At 42.6% G+C, this 16,984-nt stretch overlaps 2 protein-coding genes across 2 annotated transcripts; one reads left to right on the top strand and one right to left on the bottom strand.

The window, feature by feature from the left end:
- Positions 1 to 1,146: 1,146 nt before the first annotated feature.
- r3hdml (R3H domain containing-like) lies at positions 1,147 to 3,285 on the bottom strand. Its single transcript, XM_061074084.1, has 5 exons — positions 3,004 to 3,285; positions 2,723 to 2,841; positions 2,533 to 2,635; positions 2,000 to 2,115; positions 1,147 to 1,279 (listed from the first exon to the last, which is right to left on the bottom strand). Exons 1-5 carry the CDS (start codon positions 3,283 to 3,285, stop codon positions 1,147 to 1,149), a joined length of 753 nt encoding a protein of 250 aa, XP_060930067.1.
- A 6,651-nt stretch (positions 3,286 to 9,936) lies between these two features.
- Positions 9,937 to 14,199, top strand: fitm2 (fat storage inducing transmembrane protein 2). The gene is made up of 2 exons (XM_061074718.1): positions 9,937 to 10,121; positions 12,154 to 14,199. Exons 1-2 carry the CDS (start codon positions 9,949 to 9,951, stop codon positions 12,761 to 12,763), a joined length of 783 nt encoding a protein of 260 aa, XP_060930701.1. The 5' UTR covers positions 9,937 to 9,948; the 3' UTR covers positions 12,764 to 14,199.
- Positions 14,200 to 16,984: the final 2,785 nt, after the last annotated feature.

Genomic DNA, 16,984 nt, shown 5'->3' on the forward strand with positions numbered 1-16,984 from the left:
GTATCACAGTCATATATGGTATTTTCCTTCAAGTAACAATAGGTGTTAGAAATATTGGGATACAAAACAAACAGCCATTCAAATGAAGGGTCAATTTATAGTCTTTAATAAACCTGACCCCACGTGCAGGTGTTTGAACTGTGGGAGGAGACTGGAGAGAACCCACAGACAGAGAAGGACCCGGAATTGCCGGATAACTTTTGGGTCCATATAAGGATTGTGTTGTGTCAGTAGTCGGGAATAAGATGCAGAAAAGTATCCATAACAAAGCAGAAACCATACACGCTGCCTCCTGCTGTGCAGAGTAATAAGCTCCCAAGATAAATGGGTAATAAAGTCACATGGATGCTGAGCCACAGGCCGCTCTGCTGCTTTCTGACTAATTCTATTTGTCGAGCAAAACGGGCTCCATATCCAGTAGTTTACATGTTTGCTGTTGTGACCGTACAGTGTGTGTTTGTGTGTGTGTGTGTGTGTGTGTCCTGATTCCCTCATATTCTAGACCATAAACTCTGCATTAGTCTGCAGCTTTATGGCGGAGGAAGCGTCCCTGGGGCTGAGGGTGAGATGTAATGAGGTGAAATGCAGCACGGAGAATTTCCTGCCTCAGCAGCAGAAAGCGAACAAGCAGTGAACAGCAGATTATTTATTGGGACATAAAGCCTCAGTCAGTTTGTTAATAACTTAATTAATGTTCAGTCGTGCAGAAGAACAAATTAAACACTTGTTTTTTTTAAACACTGAGCAGTAAAATGATTTTATTTATCATGTTGGAGACAGAACCTATAACATCCCAGGTTACAGTAGGTTTCATCTGTACAGTAAAAGTGCTTCAATCTGGTCAATGCCTCTAAAAAGTTACTCCAACGACTAATTCATTCAAAACAGTGCAAAACAAGACTTTTTCTCCAAATACCAGAAAACTCTTTCTCTTATGTTTTATTAAAATATTAACATTCATTCTGCAGCTCTACAACTCAACTGTGTGTGTGAGACATTCATGAATAAAGATGTTCTGAACATAGTGGTACCTTGACAGCTGCATTGTTTTCTGCCAGCACAGCGTTTGTTATTTCACAGATGGACTGATCGTGATAAATAACCTTTTCCTCTTTCATTAAAACACATTTGAAACGCTGCGTTGTGTTAATATCTGGAGCGTCTTCTGGTCTTGGTGTTTGCCGAGCACTGATTCCTCCAGCAGGAGCCGCCGTAGCTGGAGGGACAGACGGAGCACGGCCTGCCGGTCTTATAGGGAGATTCTCCCACCCAGTTCCCTCTGGAACACACAGGAGCTCAGTGATGCTACGTATATGTGTTTTAAAAAATGCAAGAAATATCTGATTCATATCCTGTAGACGGAATGAAAGATGTTAAATGACGCTGATCAAATGTGTTTGAGTTTTTTTCCTTTTAAATGATAAATAAAGGTTTAAAAATCACTGGTGTGTCTGTTTTTGTGCTGATGTGATTTATTTGGGAAACAAAAAAATACAAGAAGCAACACTACAGTGTGAAATATTCTGTCATGACTAAAAGTCGTATTTTCACAGTTTCACTTCTGACTGATGCTCGGACGTATCGAGCATCAAACAAATTTTCTCAAAGTAACTGATCAGGTATTTAAATAAATTGATATCAATGTAATTAAATCATTAAAGGTAATATTATAAACAGTATATTGTGTTGCTAATTATGCATCAACATGACTTTTTAAATTTTTATGTAGTGTTTTTTAGTTTCATCTTAGCTGATGTGTTTTTTTTTACACAATTACAAAATGCATGCAGGCAATTGAATGCTCAAGCAAAATACAAGTATCCATAATTATACTTAAGTAGTTTAGTAGTTTAATTACCATTTGCTATATATTGATATTCAGGGGATCATTCTGTGAAATTAAACTTCAAAACTGAACTTAATCATCACACTCCTGCTGTATATGTTTTTGTGTGTGTGAGACAGAACCATGATATACAGATGAATATGCAGAACGTACTTTATAGAGTAGTTGCAGACCAGCAGCGTGGCCTCCCTCCAGCTGCTCCCGAACGCCTGCACGTTGGAGCATTTCCTGACTGCACATCCCAGCCGGCTGGTGCTCGCCCAAACCATCTGACCACAACACACAGGGGGAAGCTCACTAACACAAATCTCACAACAAATTCAAAAGACGCATCAAAACAATGTCACATATGTTTAAGATTTGCTTTGTCGTAAGAGACTTTGTTTGTTTATGAAACTACTGAACAGATTTCCATGAAACTCAGTGACAGGTTGTGGTATCAATCACATGAGAAACCATTAAAGTTTGGTTCAAATCCATATCAGGGGTCGGATCCAGGAATGTTTTTTAATTTCTTCACATTGCGAGATTGGGGAACATCGGAATAGAGATTAAACAAAAATATACAAAACAGGATGAATGTGTATGAAAGTGTATTTCATGTTAGTTCAACTGGCTAAAATATTTATAAATAAATTCAATTCATACTGTAAAGATACAGAAAAAGCAGTTTCCTCCGGATCTACCTGAGTATAGTGCGAGCACACAGATCCAGTGCATCTGCTGGGGTAAGAGAAATGATGCCTCTCGTTGTACCAGGACCTGATGAGGTCAGTGATCGACTGGAACCTGTCAACAAACATCCAGTCAATCTTCCACATCAGCCACAGAAAGTGTCACAATCCATCACATGCCCTACGGATCTGAGGTCTGTACCTTCCTGAGGTGATGGACAGGTTCTGGCCCATGTACTTCATGGCTTGTGTTGGGCCGTGATCCCAGATGCAGAGCGATGCCCAGGACTCGGCCGACCGAGCCAGGCCGTCATCCCAGACCTGATCAGAGGAGACAGCGAGACAAGAGACACTTTTAGTTTATTCTGTGAGGTGAGAAGCACAACAAGTGATTCATCTCTTTGACTAGAGTATACATCTAAAGCCAGGAAGTTTTGAAGATAATAAACCACTTCCTCAGGCCTCTGGTGGGATTCTCCTCACCATGAACTCCATATTAGCAGCAGGGGGGGAGACCTGAGAGCGGACCCGGTTGTGGTAATCCAGCAGGGCCGTGATCTCTCTGGAGGACATGGCTCTCCTGCGTCTGCTGCGGGAAGCAGCGCCAGCAGCAGAGAGCATCCTGGAGTCAGACTGGGCCTCGGCTGCAGCTCTGGTGGCGTTGAGCAGCTCGGTGGAGCTCGACCACGCCGCAGCAGCAGCGACCACAGGGGGCAGCGACCACAGGGGGGCAGCGAGCAGCAGCTGAAGGCAAACAGCAGCCATCTGGGGCCTGTGGAGGAGGAGGAGGAGGAGGAGGAGGGGGGGTGTCCCTGCAAGACTCTGTCAAAAAACAGGTGAATTAACTCAACACCTCTGCAGCCTAAAGGGTCGAGATGAATAATCTTGGAATCTATGTTAAAGATTTCTGCAGAGGCACAAGCATCAGTATAAATGTTTATGGGTCACAGGTTATGAAGAAGACGTGATCAGTTTTTAGGACGTCTAATATTAATAAAAACGTGATAAACAGGTGACCAGTGGTGTGTAGCAGCCAGTGGGGGCGGGGCAGTGTGTGTGTCTTTTTCCAGATCCTCAGATAAACTACAGCACGGGTCGGTAACTGCGTCAAAAACCATTGTAGATCATTTGATTATGTTTATTTCATCATATCAGACTGAGACAGAAATTCTCAGTTGTGAATTTGTGTCTGAAGATTGATGCTTAACAGATTCTGAAGTAGCCGACTCGTGATGTATGAAACAATAACAAATCATTTAAACATATATGCGAACAGTAATAAAGCAAATTCAGTTTCATTTGATTTAAAACATTGACTATAAACTCTTCCCTTCAGATAAACCTGGTAGGATGAATAAAACGTTTTCTAACTTCATTCTGCACCATAGACTGTTTATAAAAATCTTTGCAAGCAAACAATAAAAAGTGACAGAATATTGTAGAAGAGTCTGAGGATAATTCACATAATTCTGAAGTAGCATCAACACAAAACAAGAGAAACACAACATTACAAACAGACGAGTTCAGAACAGACCCTGACCTAGAAAACTAAATTTAAAACAATGATCTTAACATCAGAATCAGCCTCTGCTCTCGTCCTGTGTTCGAGTGAAGAAGACGAAGAGTGTTTTACCTTCATCAGCGGCTCCTCTCACAGGTCAGAGCCGGACGAGCCACAGAGAAGCAGCTCAGTCGCTCTGCAGCTTCAACTCGAGCTTCTGCAAACAAGCTGCTGTCTCGTGAGCGGCAGAGAGTTTGAACTAAAGACCCGCCTGTGTTCTTCTTTCTCCCAAAACCGAGCGTCTGCCTCCTTCTCTCGCTCTTTGCCTCCACTGCAGAGAAAATCACAAACACAGGAAATTGCCTTTCATAACAGACGAGGCAATCACGAAATATTTTACAGGCCACCCCATTTTTTTTAAGAGGCATTATGAGGTGGTTGCCCACAGATACACATTTAAATTTGTACAGGAATTTTAACAAGTATAACTTCTATAAAAACACATTTTATACATCTAGAGCTGAGTGACATGTTTATCATACCAGTTGTGGATTTAGGATGTTTCTGCATCAGGGGCCATAATTTACTTTTGACTCTAAAGCTTTTAGCAAAACTTTGAATATTTTCCAAAAATAGTTTAGTGTATTGTCTTCACTGTTAGTGAGTGACTAGTCTGAAAAGTAACTGAAGCTGTCAGACAAATGTGGTCAAGTAAAAACTACAATATCTTCATCAGACACGGAGTAGAGAAGGACACAAAGTATTGCAAGTACCTCAAATGTGTACCTAAGTACAGCACTAGAGTAAATGTACTCATCTGAACCCACGAGTTGAACTCTTCAGCTCCAGTAGTCATAGAGCGCATGCTTTGGCTGATCTCCCCGAGTTGTTTCAATAAAACACAATGAAATGTTTCAATCAGCACGCCTCAGGGACGGCCTGAGTGAAGAATGCATATTAAACAAAGCGTTCATCTGCAGCTGCTGTTCTCAGGGAACAGCCCCAGACTCCTTCACTGAGTAATATACGATGAGGAGTCACTGCCAAGATCCACTGCACCACCTGGCCGGGCCGCCACAGGGGGTCGCAGGGATCAGTGGGACCCGGACTCAAACACCGGGGGAACAACCGCTACATGGAATTAAAACCACAGAATACAACTGCTATTGAAATGCAATGAAACTATTGGCAGCTTTTTTGAAAAGCCACTAAATTATAGGTTCTTGCCCAACAAACCCGACGCACTCCCAAACGTCTCGTGCACGAGAACTGGAAACTGTGAGAAATCTGAATTCATGAAGGGCTCTATGTGCACAGAATGAAGTGAACTCTTTAACTGTGGCAGCGTCAGTTCAGGGTTTAGGGCCGAGGAACCTGGTTCGTGTTTGTTTAGGCCGGATACGACTCAGGAGTTCCACAGCAGCTATGATGACTTTATGATTAAAACTCAGACATGAGCACGAATGCATCAGGCAGCAAATAACGTGGAAATTATTCAAATCGTTCCTCTGTCACGTCGCCACTGAGCTGTTGGACCATCAAGCTGCTCCAGGAAGGAAAACTTTAGAATAAAGTAAATAGAGAAACTGGCCATAGGCCCCGTGTGAATAGTAAATAAGTTAGGTATGAGAAATCTATGACAGCCACATAAAGAGAGAATAAAGCCGTAATATTAAAAGAATAAAGTGGTAAATGAGAAGAAAGTCATAAAATTATGAGAATGAAGACGTTAGTGAGAAGTAAGTATTAATAACATGAGAATAAAGTTGTAATATTTTGAGAATATAATTGTAAATGAGACAATTTTGCATTTAGCTAAATCCTGCCTCCTCCGTGTTAGTGGATGGGACATGAATCAAGCTAAAAAGTTGAAAAAATATTGTTTTCACAGAGATTTTTCCCAGATCTCGATGGAAAATTAAATAAAAATTGGGCTTATTTAGAGGTCTGAAATCTCTGAGTGTGTCATTTGGTGCAGCTTGATGTCTGGACTAAATCACTGCTTCTATTCAATACGGGGCAGAAGGCAGAATCACCCTGAGAGCACACGTGTCACCTGCCTGCTCAGGTGAGTCGTCTGAAGTGAAGCCTTCAAAGCTTCGCAGCTTACTTCCACACAGGCTCAGCGAGGCGCTGTCAGACTTTGCGACTTTGTGTGTAAAATGCCCAGAAGGATCCATCAAAGAGAGGGCCGGGCCCTTTGGCATCGGGAAGGTCAACGTCTCTCAAGGTTCAGTTCAAACTCAGAGTCGCATCTTGTTCATGATCTTGAAGCTCGGCCGGTTTGCTTACCCACTCGCCTGAAGGACAACATCACACAGACAGAAGGAGAAAGAGCTTTAAGTGATCAAGACTAGAAGAGTTCAATATTAATACAGATCATTGACCTTTTACTTCTAGATTTTGTCGACATTTTTAATCACTTTTAATCACTATACCTCCAAGAATTAGAAGAAAAGAAAACAGAAAACACAGGTAAAAATACAAAATCACAAATTTTCTCTCTAACATTGTTATATTCAAGATTTGCATGATTTCTCAGAGAATAATTCATGGATAATCAAACGTATTTAGGGGACTGATATTTGTGTGTGTGTGCAATCTGGTGCAAATCCAAATAAAAGACAATATATATTCAATGAATCTAAATGCAGTTTTATGTCCAGAGTTATATACTTAAGTATTCTTCACTCTGCATTTATCTCATCTGAGTGTAATCAAGCTGTATCTATAGTGCAGTGCTGAGGCTGGACGAGCTGTTTGAACATCGCTGAAAGCAAAGACTTGTACTTGAAGCTTCCAGCGTTTAAATTTAGCAAAGCCCACTTGTGTGTCACTTCTGTCACATAGTTAATATTTCCATCAGTGCACATCTAAGAGGGGAGAAATGCTGAGCAGCAATATAAAGCCGATCCCTCAGATTGACGGATGGTGGAGCGAGTGCAACATGTCAGACTTCTGGTTTCAAGGATTAAACCTTGTGGAGAAATTCTGTTCCGAGTTGTGCAGCCAGAAAATAAAAGTACTCAGTCATTTATTAGCTTTCATGCGACAGACAGAAGGGGGAAATGTGGCTGTTGCAGGAATTTACAGAGTGAATAAAGAATAAACCTTCAACTTAGTGATGTGAATACAAATCATTGTTTTGATGCTTTTATCGAGGAAAGAGCTTAAAGTCAGTTTGAGGGATTTTTCAGAGGATAATTTATTGTGGTTTTTCATACCTCTGCAGGATTTGGCCCTAAACATTCAGGAAGTCTGAGCCGAGACAAGTTCTGGAGGACGATTCTCCGTCCAGACGGTTTCACCCGGAGTCCGTCCCTCAGCACCTGCAGTATGACATCATCTGTCTGGTCTGAAGCGCTGCAGGGCGCTCGCACACAAAAGCTCCCTGTGACCTTGTAGCGTCTGAAAGGTGAGGAGGAGAACTCAGTAGCCTCTTGCATTCGCTCAAGAAGGAACATAAAACATCGACCCGACTGTATTTCAGATCCCTGCTTGTGTCGGCCGGGTCCAGTAAGAAGCTGCTGATGCGTCTCACTGGAAAATACTTTGTTTAACAGTGGATCTATTGTAATAATCTATAAAAACTATGAATGATGAGGGGAGAACAAAGTGCTTTTCTTCCAGACAACTTAATGCAGGTACAAATAAAGTGTTTTATGAGGGCAAGTACATTTGTAAAGCACATTTAAAAAACAAAGCAGTTAAAAGTGATTTATCTATAACATTTTCCATCAAGAATAAATGGATCTCTGCCATTTTAGTGATTTAACGAAACAGCCGGCAGACATATTATATTGAGATGATGCAGGAAAAGTCCAAAAACCAGGGAGCATCGTCCAAAACCAAAAAGGGGAAATTAAAAAATCAGAGCGCAGATAAAACAAACTATAACACATAAAACGTAGAAACACACAAGGGCGCGTGTGGAGGTAGGAGGACAGGAAGCAAACAGGAAGTGGAGCCACAGGGGGTTTAATACAATGACATCTGATTGGCTAACTGAAAACAGGTGAACTGAAGAACTGGTGGGAAGTAAACTAACTGAAATACATTCAGAGAAGACAGGAGCCATTTGACCATGAGTCAGGATGGATGATGGATGATGGCACTCAACATTAAATAACCTGTTCTCAACTCTTGGTGAATCCTTCCTCCAACCATGACCTCACAGCATCTGCCTTCACTGTGGCTTAAGATTCTTCTTCATAAGTGTCAGGTGGCCACATATAAAACATCGTCAGCGAACAGACAGAACAAATCCAACATTCTGACCTTTGTCTCTGGAAGAAAACTGAAGCTGTGACATCAGACTCGAGTCTCTGCAGCGTCATCGTGCAGTCAGACACTAAAACAGCAAAAGTCAATGAGCAGCTTCTCCTCCTGGATGCAGGGAGAAATTCAGATGTTTTAATAATTCACAGTGACATTTTTCATTCTGCACAGGAAAGCCTCAGCCTTTTGAAAAACCAGCCAATATGTCTACTGTAGTTTTTTTGTTATGTTTTATTCCCTTTCTAACACTGAAGGAGATTCGCTCAGTGTTTGCATTGAGCAGGTTCACATATCTGGAGTCTAACAGCAAAAGAGTGCAAATCATGAGTCATTTTCAATATTTGAATTTGCATAAAATGTTTTCTTAATTTTATAACGCACGTTTTAAAACCTTAGGTCCCTTAAATCAACTCTTGTGTTGACATATCTGAACAATGAAACATTCAATCAGCCAAACCCCAGCCATGCCTGCAGACTGCATTTCTAGGAGACGCTTGTTTGCCAAGTCAGAGAGCATCAATCCTCCAGTACAAGTGTGATGACTCAGCAAGAACTGGGCTCAACCTTTCCTTTAGAAGCACAGCACGTACACACACACTTCATGAGTCATTCCACAAGAAAACAACCATTATTCAATCCATGAAAACAAATTCCTCACTGATGGATGGAAGGAGGAATATATTTACTCTCAGGTTCAGTTTTCACATGTAGTGTAGACGAGGTTAGAATATTCTGTGAGCTGACATTATGATGACTGTACGAAGAAGAAATAGTTTGACATTTCTTCCTGCTGAGATTTGTTTAGATTTAGATTTAGATTTAGATCAGGCCTGGTGCTGGCAGAACATACATTTTCACTGCAATTATCTTCCATTTGATATAAATACATCTGTATTAATTTATTATCCACTGCCAGTTTGCACAGTTATATTTATAAACCTTTATTCAGTATCTGCTTTCAGACAATCTCCCATGGAAGTACACCACTCTGTACAGCAGGTGTCAGCCAAGATACCCCATTGGTTGCTCTACGCTGACGTGAGAGCAACTTCCGTCCTTGGCATTTAAAAAAAATACATTTGCTGTCATAATAATAATCATTCTAAACATAATACTCATAATAATCATAATTATAATCATAATTTCTACTTACGTAAAACTTCACCGACATAAAAAGTGAAAATGAATGCAGCACAACTATAAAATAAAATAAAAAAGTTAAGTTATGAGCATTATGTTTTTTTAAACAGATCCTCAAGCTCAGAATTTGTATTTTACTTATATTTTCTTCCAAATGAAAAAGGAAGAAAATGTGTGGAACTAATCTTATTTCTTTATTATTATTATTATATATTCAAAATAAAAACCCAATCTGATTTAGTCTCTAGCACACGTATTACACACACTTTTATTATATGTTAAGTATTATAATGTTCAGTATCATAACTGTAGGTATAATGATTGTAAGTATTATAATTGTATTATAAATGATAAGTATTATAATGCTTAGTATTATAGTTGTATTATAAAGTATTTAATATAATACTGTAACGTGTGTCCTGCACGTTGCCACCTGCCTGTGGTCGTTGTTGGAATGTTAAGCTGCTCTGTTTGTGTTTGTGTTAATAAAGTTATTTGAACAGTCCAACATGGCGGCGGTGGAAGTGACGGTGGAGAGGCTGCTCTCCCTGTGGAGGACCCCGGGTCTCCGGCTCTACTTCCCGGGGGTCTTCGTGCTGCTGACGGTGCTGGGCTCCGTCCTGAAGGAGCTGGAGCTCGTCCCGGAAACTTACTTCAGCAGCAGCCGGAACCTGCTGAACCTGTGAGTGGCTGTTAGCTCTGTTGTTAGCTGTTAGCTGCTAGCTGTTAGCTTCACAGTGCTAGTGACAGACACCTGTAGCTCAGGGACAGGTGGCCTGCTGACGTCACGCAGGTGAGAGGAGGGGCTCCCTGGTCTTCATGACGTCAGCAAAAATCTACTATACAAAAGTGTGAGGAGTTAGGAAAGAGGAATCTGTGAGGAGTTAGGAAAGGAGACTCTGTGAGGGGTTAGGAAAGAGGAATCTGTGAGGAGTTAGGAAAGGAGACTCTGAGAGGAGTTAGGAAAGGAGAATCTGTGAGGAGTTAGGAAAGGAGAATTTGTGAGGAGTTAGGAAAGGAGAACTTGTGAAGGGTTAGGAAAGGAGAATCTGTGAGGAGTTAGGAAAGGAGAACTTGTGAAGGGTTAGGAAAGGAGAATCTGTGAGGGGTTAGGAAATGACACTCTGTGAGGAGTTAGGAAAGGAGAACTTGTGAGGGGTTAGGAAAGGAGACTTTGAGGAGTTAGGAAAGAGGAATCTGTGAGGATTTAGGAAAGGAGACCCTTTGAAGAGCTAGGAAAGGAGAATATGTGAGGTATTAGGAAAGGAGAATCTGTGAGGAGATAGGAAAGGAGAAACTGTGAGGAGCTAGGAAAGGAGAATCTTTGAAGGGTTAGGGAAGGCTAATCTGTGAGGAGTTAGGAAAGGAGACTCTGTGAGGAGTTAGGAAAGGAGAATCTGTGAAGGGTTAGGAAAGAGGAATCTGTGAGGAGTTAGGAAAGGAGAACTTGTGAGGGGTTATGAAAGACTAATATATGAGGTACTAGGAAAGGAGACTCTGTGAGGAGCTAGGAAAAGAGAATCTGTGAAGAGTTAGGAAAGGAGACTCTGTGAGGAGCTAGGAAAGGAGAATCTGTGAAGAGTTAGGAAAGGAGAACTTGTGAGGGGTTAGGAAAGGAGAATCTGTGAGGAGTTAGGAAAGGAGAACTTGTGAAGGGTTAGGAAAGGAGAATCTGTGAGGAGTTAGGAAAGGAGAATCTGTGAGGGATTAGGAAAGGAGAACTTGTGAGGAGCTAGGAAAAGAGAATCTGTGAAGAGTTAGGAAAGGAGACTCTGTGAGGAGCTAGGAAAGGAGAATCTGTGAAGAGTTAGGAAAGGAGAACTTGTGAGGGGTTAGGAAAGGAGAATCTGTGAGGAGTTAGGAAAGGAGACTCTGTGAGGAGTTAGGAAAGGAGAATCTGTGAGGAGTTAGGAAAGGAGAACTTGTGAAGGGTTAGGAAAGATGTGAATCTGTGATGAGCTAGGAAAAGAGAATCTGTGAAGAGTTAGGAAAGGAGAACGTGTGAGGGGTTAGGAAAGAGGAATCTGTGAGGAGTTAGGAAAGGAGAATTTGTGAAGGGTTAGGAAAGGATCATCCGTGAGGAGTTAGGAAAGGAGAACTTGTGAGGGGTTAGGAAAGATGTGAACCTGTGAGGAGCTAGGAAAGGAGAACCTGTGAGGAGCTAGGAGAGAGGAATCTGTAAGGAGTTAGGAAAGGAGAACCTGTGAGGAGCTAGGAAAGGAGAACCTGTGAGGGGTTAGGAAAGGAGACTCTGTGAGGAGTTAGGAAAGGAGACTCTGTGAGGAGCTAGGAAAGGAGAACCTGTGAGGGGTTAGGAAAGGAGACTCTGTGAGGAGTTAGGAAAGGAGACTCTGTGAGGAGTTAGGAAAGGAGACTCTGTGAGGAGTTAGGAAAGGAGAACCTGTGAAGAGTTAGGAAAGGAGACTCTGTGAGGAGTTAGGAAAGGAGACTCTGTGAGGAGTTAGGAAAGGAGACTCTGTGAGGAGTTAGGAAAGGAGACTCTGTGAGGAGTTAGGAAAGGAGACTCTGTGAGGAGTTAGGAAAGGAGAACCTGTGAAGAGTTAGGAAAAGAGACTCTGTGAGGAGTTAGGAAAGGAGAACCTGTGAAGAGTTAGGAAAAGAGACTCTGTGAGGAGTTAGGAAAGGAGACTCTGTGAGGAGCTAGGAAAGGAGACTAGAACCCAGAATGAAGGTGTGTCTTGTCCGTCCTGCAGGTATTTTGTCAAAGTGTCCTGGGGCTGGACGCTGCTGCTGCTCACGCCCTTCGTCCTCCTGTCCAACTCGTCCTTCAGCCGCAGCGCCTCCTTCCTGGGCCGCCGGCTGCTGTCCCTGGCGGTGGCGACCTCCGTGTGGTACGTGTGCACCGAGACCTTCTTCTACATCGAGGACGTGACCGGCTCCTGCTTCCACTCCTCCTCCATGGAGGCGCTGAACTCGGAGCTCACCACCAAAGTGTCCTGCAGGCGCGCCGGCTTCCACTGGTGGGGCTACGACATCTCGGGCCACTCCTTCATCCTGTGCTACTCCGCCCTCTTCATCGTGGAGGAGATCGCGCCCATGGCCTGGGTGAAGACGGCTGGACTGTCCCCTCTGCCCCGGCTTGTCCTCAACCTGCTCTACGTGGCTCTGAACCTGCTGGTGGCCCTCTGGGTGTGGATGTTCGCCTGCACCTCTGTTTACTTCCATGAGTCCATCCAGAAGTGGCTGGGCACCACGTGTGCTCTGCTGGCCTGGTTCCTCACCTACCGGGTCTGGTATCTGAACCCCTGGTCTCCAGGACTCCCTCCTCATCGCCGACAGAAGGAGAAGAAGCAACACGCCTGAGCTGCACTCGAACGCTCCTCCACCACCTTGTTTCTGACACACTACAGTAGATGTTATGTCTCCAGGTCCAAGCTGTCGCACTACTTTAACTTATAGAAAGGTCGTCTGGTGCAGGAGGGCCGGCTGGTGGCGCCTCCTGGTGTTTGACAGCTGCTGTTCCCAAAATGCCTCCTGGTAATCTGAGATGAACTCAAGACGCTGCCTCCTTTGTCCGGCTCCTCACATTCAGCCTCTGGAGCTGCTCTCAGACCTGAAGTCCAGATGTTCTCCTGAAATATCCAGAGGGACTGAATGTGAGAACGCAAATCCCCGAGTCAGCTTTTCTTGTCAGCTCCCCCAGAGTAAAACCTCCAGATAATGAGTGAGCCCATGTGAGAACACAGCAGGAGATTCTCCAGAGGATTCATCACGAGTCTCCTGCGCCTCCTCTCTCCTCCCTCCTGCGCCTCCTCCTCCCACTTCACCTCTCCCCAGACCTGTGTTGTGTCTCGAGTGGAGAATCTCCTGCTGAATTCCTCACATCTGAAACAAACTCCAAAGAAAGTCCGAGCCCGGTTGTGAGGACCTTCTCCCGAGAGGTTCTCACGCTGGGTGATTGTTTGTTTGTTGCCTTATAATAATATTATAATATTATAATATATAATGTTTCTTTCCTCATAGATGAGTAATTACAGTTTTTACACATGTGGCCACGTTTGATCCTCCAGTTTTTAATCAGCTGGTTTCACACACACACATGGTTTGAGGTTGATGTGACTGTGTGTTAACATTATATTTAAATTTCATACAAAAAGATAATTGAACTGTAGTTGTAAACCAGTCATACAAGTACAACACATTATTTAAATACTTCAGAGGACAAGGCTGGAGGTATTCAGTTAGTATTATGGTATTCAATTATTTAGGGCTGCAGCGAACAAGCATTTACACAATCATTAAAAAATATAAATAATCAAAATGTCACTATTCCAATGGTCCTAAATCCAAAGAAATTTAGTTTACTATCTGTTTATAAAAGAAATATATGGTGATTTTAAATGATAAATCAACTGTTAAAACATTTGCAATGTTATTTTCTTGTCAAGCAGCTTCCTTGTTTCAGCTGAAATGTTTCTCATCTTTAAGTATAAAGACGTAGACGTATTAAAAACAAGCTAAGCTAATTCCTCTCTGCCACAGACCTCCATTGTTTTCCACATTGATGATGAAGAACCACGGAGCTCGGTTGTTTTTAGAAAATAGTTTTAAAGACTGGAACTTTATTTGCCAAACGTGTTCAATAGGATTCATCGAGCTTCAGAGACAGAAAGTGATGAGGAGGTTTTCATCTGTATTTGTTTATTCGTTAGCAGAATAATGCTAAAACTACAGAACTGATTCCAATGTAATAATCTGGAGACGTGGAGCTTGACCCAATAAAGAATCCAGAAAATGTCTTTGCACCATCCAGGATTTCATTTTTTCAACTTTCTTTAATATTGTGAGTTAAGGGATTTTTAGAAAGCTGATGATTATGAGTGAGTGTTTTGGCCTCGTGGATGTTTGAGCTCCACAGAAGAACAATGTGTTAAGTTTGTAGAAACTACTGGATTAACACTGAGTAGGTGGAAGGATCCTTTAAAACATCTATAGATAATATCTGTGAACAGGGGAAAGATTTTTGCAGATCTGGATCATGATTCAGTATTTTCAGGGGATTGATCTTTATGCAGTGACTGGAGGGAAACAAATATTCTGTTCAACTTTATCAGAGGATATTTTTCAGGAACTAGTTTTCATGGGATTTGTTGACTGTTTACGGATCATGTAGAGAAATGTCAGCTTTATTCTGTAAAGGTGAATTACACGTAAATTACAGCATAATGTCTTAGGCATATTAATTTAAATGTTTTGTAGCCGTGTTTCAAGAAGCAAAGTAGCAAAGTAAAAACCAGATTCTTCATATTCCATTTTTCATTATTTATTTGTCATTGATGGCAACTGAATAAATTAAGGCTTATGAACAAACATCATAAAAAGCACCATAAATAAATGCATATATATATAGAAATATAAAAAATAAAAAGTAAAAAATAAAAAAATACTATAGTGAAATATAATGGCCACAAATCACAACTACAGGACTCTCGACTTGAACTCTGTGTGCGATCCAGGAAGTTCAGATCCGACCCTCAGGCAGCACGACTTGTTCAGGAGAAGCAGTCGAGTCGTAACAGGAGCGCTCACTCGACGTGTCTTTGCCCTCTGTTAAACAATAAGTGAATGTTTTTGCATCATAAATTCAACGTAAATGAGAATCAATCTAATTATTCGAATTGATGACATCAGCAGATGAAACCTTTCACCGAGTGTCCTCATCCTTACTTCAAATCTTCTCTTATGTGCCGTTTACATGCAAGAAGCCAAATACCCCTGTTTCCTCTAATGCATATCCTTAAAGTATATAATGTAAATCCTAAACCCTCACATGAAACTGGAAACAAAGAACAACAGCTTCTACTCTTCTAGAGGAATCCTCGTAGTGAAAATCAGGTTTAATTTGACACAGCACGGCGATGCTGCGGTTAAAGGAACACTGATCATCATCGTCTTTGGTTCAACGTTGTCCTGAAAAACTCAATCACATCAGTCACCTCCATGGTCCGAGGCCGGAGCTGTGAAGCCACGCCCCTCTTCAGATGACAGAAAGAAAAGCTGCTTCACTGCAAGAATGTCTGTAACCGACCGTGAAAACCAGAAGCAGCTTACGACTCCAGCCAGTGCCTCACACCACGAGTTAAAGCATAAGAGCTCACGGTTCAGGAGCAGATTGTGAAGCTTGTTTAACCCCAGAGGACTAAGAGCAGGAAGGTTCCCATGAAGGTGAACAGAAGAATCACCGGAGGGAAAGGCCTTTCTCCATTTCTCCTCCTTTAGCCTTGGGATGAGTCGGCTGTTTCCTCCCGCTCCCCTTACTCACCCTATGAGCTCATTAAAAATGCTGCGCGGTAAAATAAACGAGACGATGCATAATTAAAAATATCTGTCTGTAAAAACAATCTTGCATCTGTCAGGAGGAGTGGGCGTCGACCGGGGGGGCAGCGCTGGTGCTTCAGAGGTCACATTGAGAAATCTGTGGTTTTAATATCGGGTCGTAAACTCTGCAGACACCGAGTCCTCAGTGTTCACTCGCCTGGACACGCTTACACAACAAGAAAAGAACCCATGCAATGAAATACACAATCCTAAACCTAACGCAACACTATCGCACAATCGACACAGAACTTACAAAGTGACCATCGGTTCAGTGCAACCTGTGAAACACCAGAGAGACTCCTCCCTTCTGAACTCCTGCTCAGCGACAGAGAGTGTGACAGTGGAGCACGTGCGCTGTGTGACCTGTGGTGCTCCAAATAAACTGAGCGCACGTGTGTGTGTCTGTGTGTGTGTGTGTCTGTGTGTGTGTCTGTGTGCACGGTGTACAGTTATTGAAAGGAATCGTTTGACATTTGGGGGAAATTTGCTTCATTGCTGAGTCTCGAGATGAGAAGACGTCACGTTTCAGACTCGTCTCTTTTCTGTTTGTCTCATTTTCACCCCTGAACAGATTAACATGAACCTGGTGGACGGATCCGGGAAGGAGAGGATTTCATTCTGGTTCCTCTCTGTGTCTGTGTGTCCTCTCTGTGTCTCTGTGTCTGTGTGTCCTCTCTGTGTCTCTGTGTCTCTGTGGGTTTCCTCCGGCTTCCTCCCACTGAGACATGCAGATTAGGTCAAATGGATCTAATTTCACAGCAGATGTGATTGGCTGTTTGTCTCTGTATGTGTTGACCCTGTGATACGCTGGGGACCATGTGTGACCATGTCCTCTCGCCCAATGACAGCTGGGATTGGCTCCAGCTCCCCCCCCACCACCACCACCACCACCACCCTCAATAGGCAAAGCAGGATGGATAATGGATGAATCTGGATCAGGGGGCGGATTCAGGATATTTATTTTTCACTTTCTTCCATATTGCGGAGATGGGACGTCCCTCGAGGAATCAGTAGAAGAGGGACAAGAGTTTCTAGTTTGTTTCTAGTTTGACCAATCACGTTTGAGCAGGCTCTGGCTGCTTGGAACAAATTTACTTTTACAAATTTAACTTATATGCAGATGCATCTTGATGGAAATTTGCCAAATTTGCATCTACAAAAAAGTATGACTATGTTTTGTGCGGAGAAAAGTTTGACTCCAGGGAG

The sequence above is a fragment of the Limanda limanda genome, chromosome 7 (assembly GCF_963576545.1).
Source record: "Limanda limanda chromosome 7, fLimLim1.1, whole genome shotgun sequence".
In the NCBI taxonomy this organism is placed as follows: Eukaryota; Metazoa; Chordata; class Actinopteri; order Pleuronectiformes; family Pleuronectidae; genus Limanda; species Limanda limanda.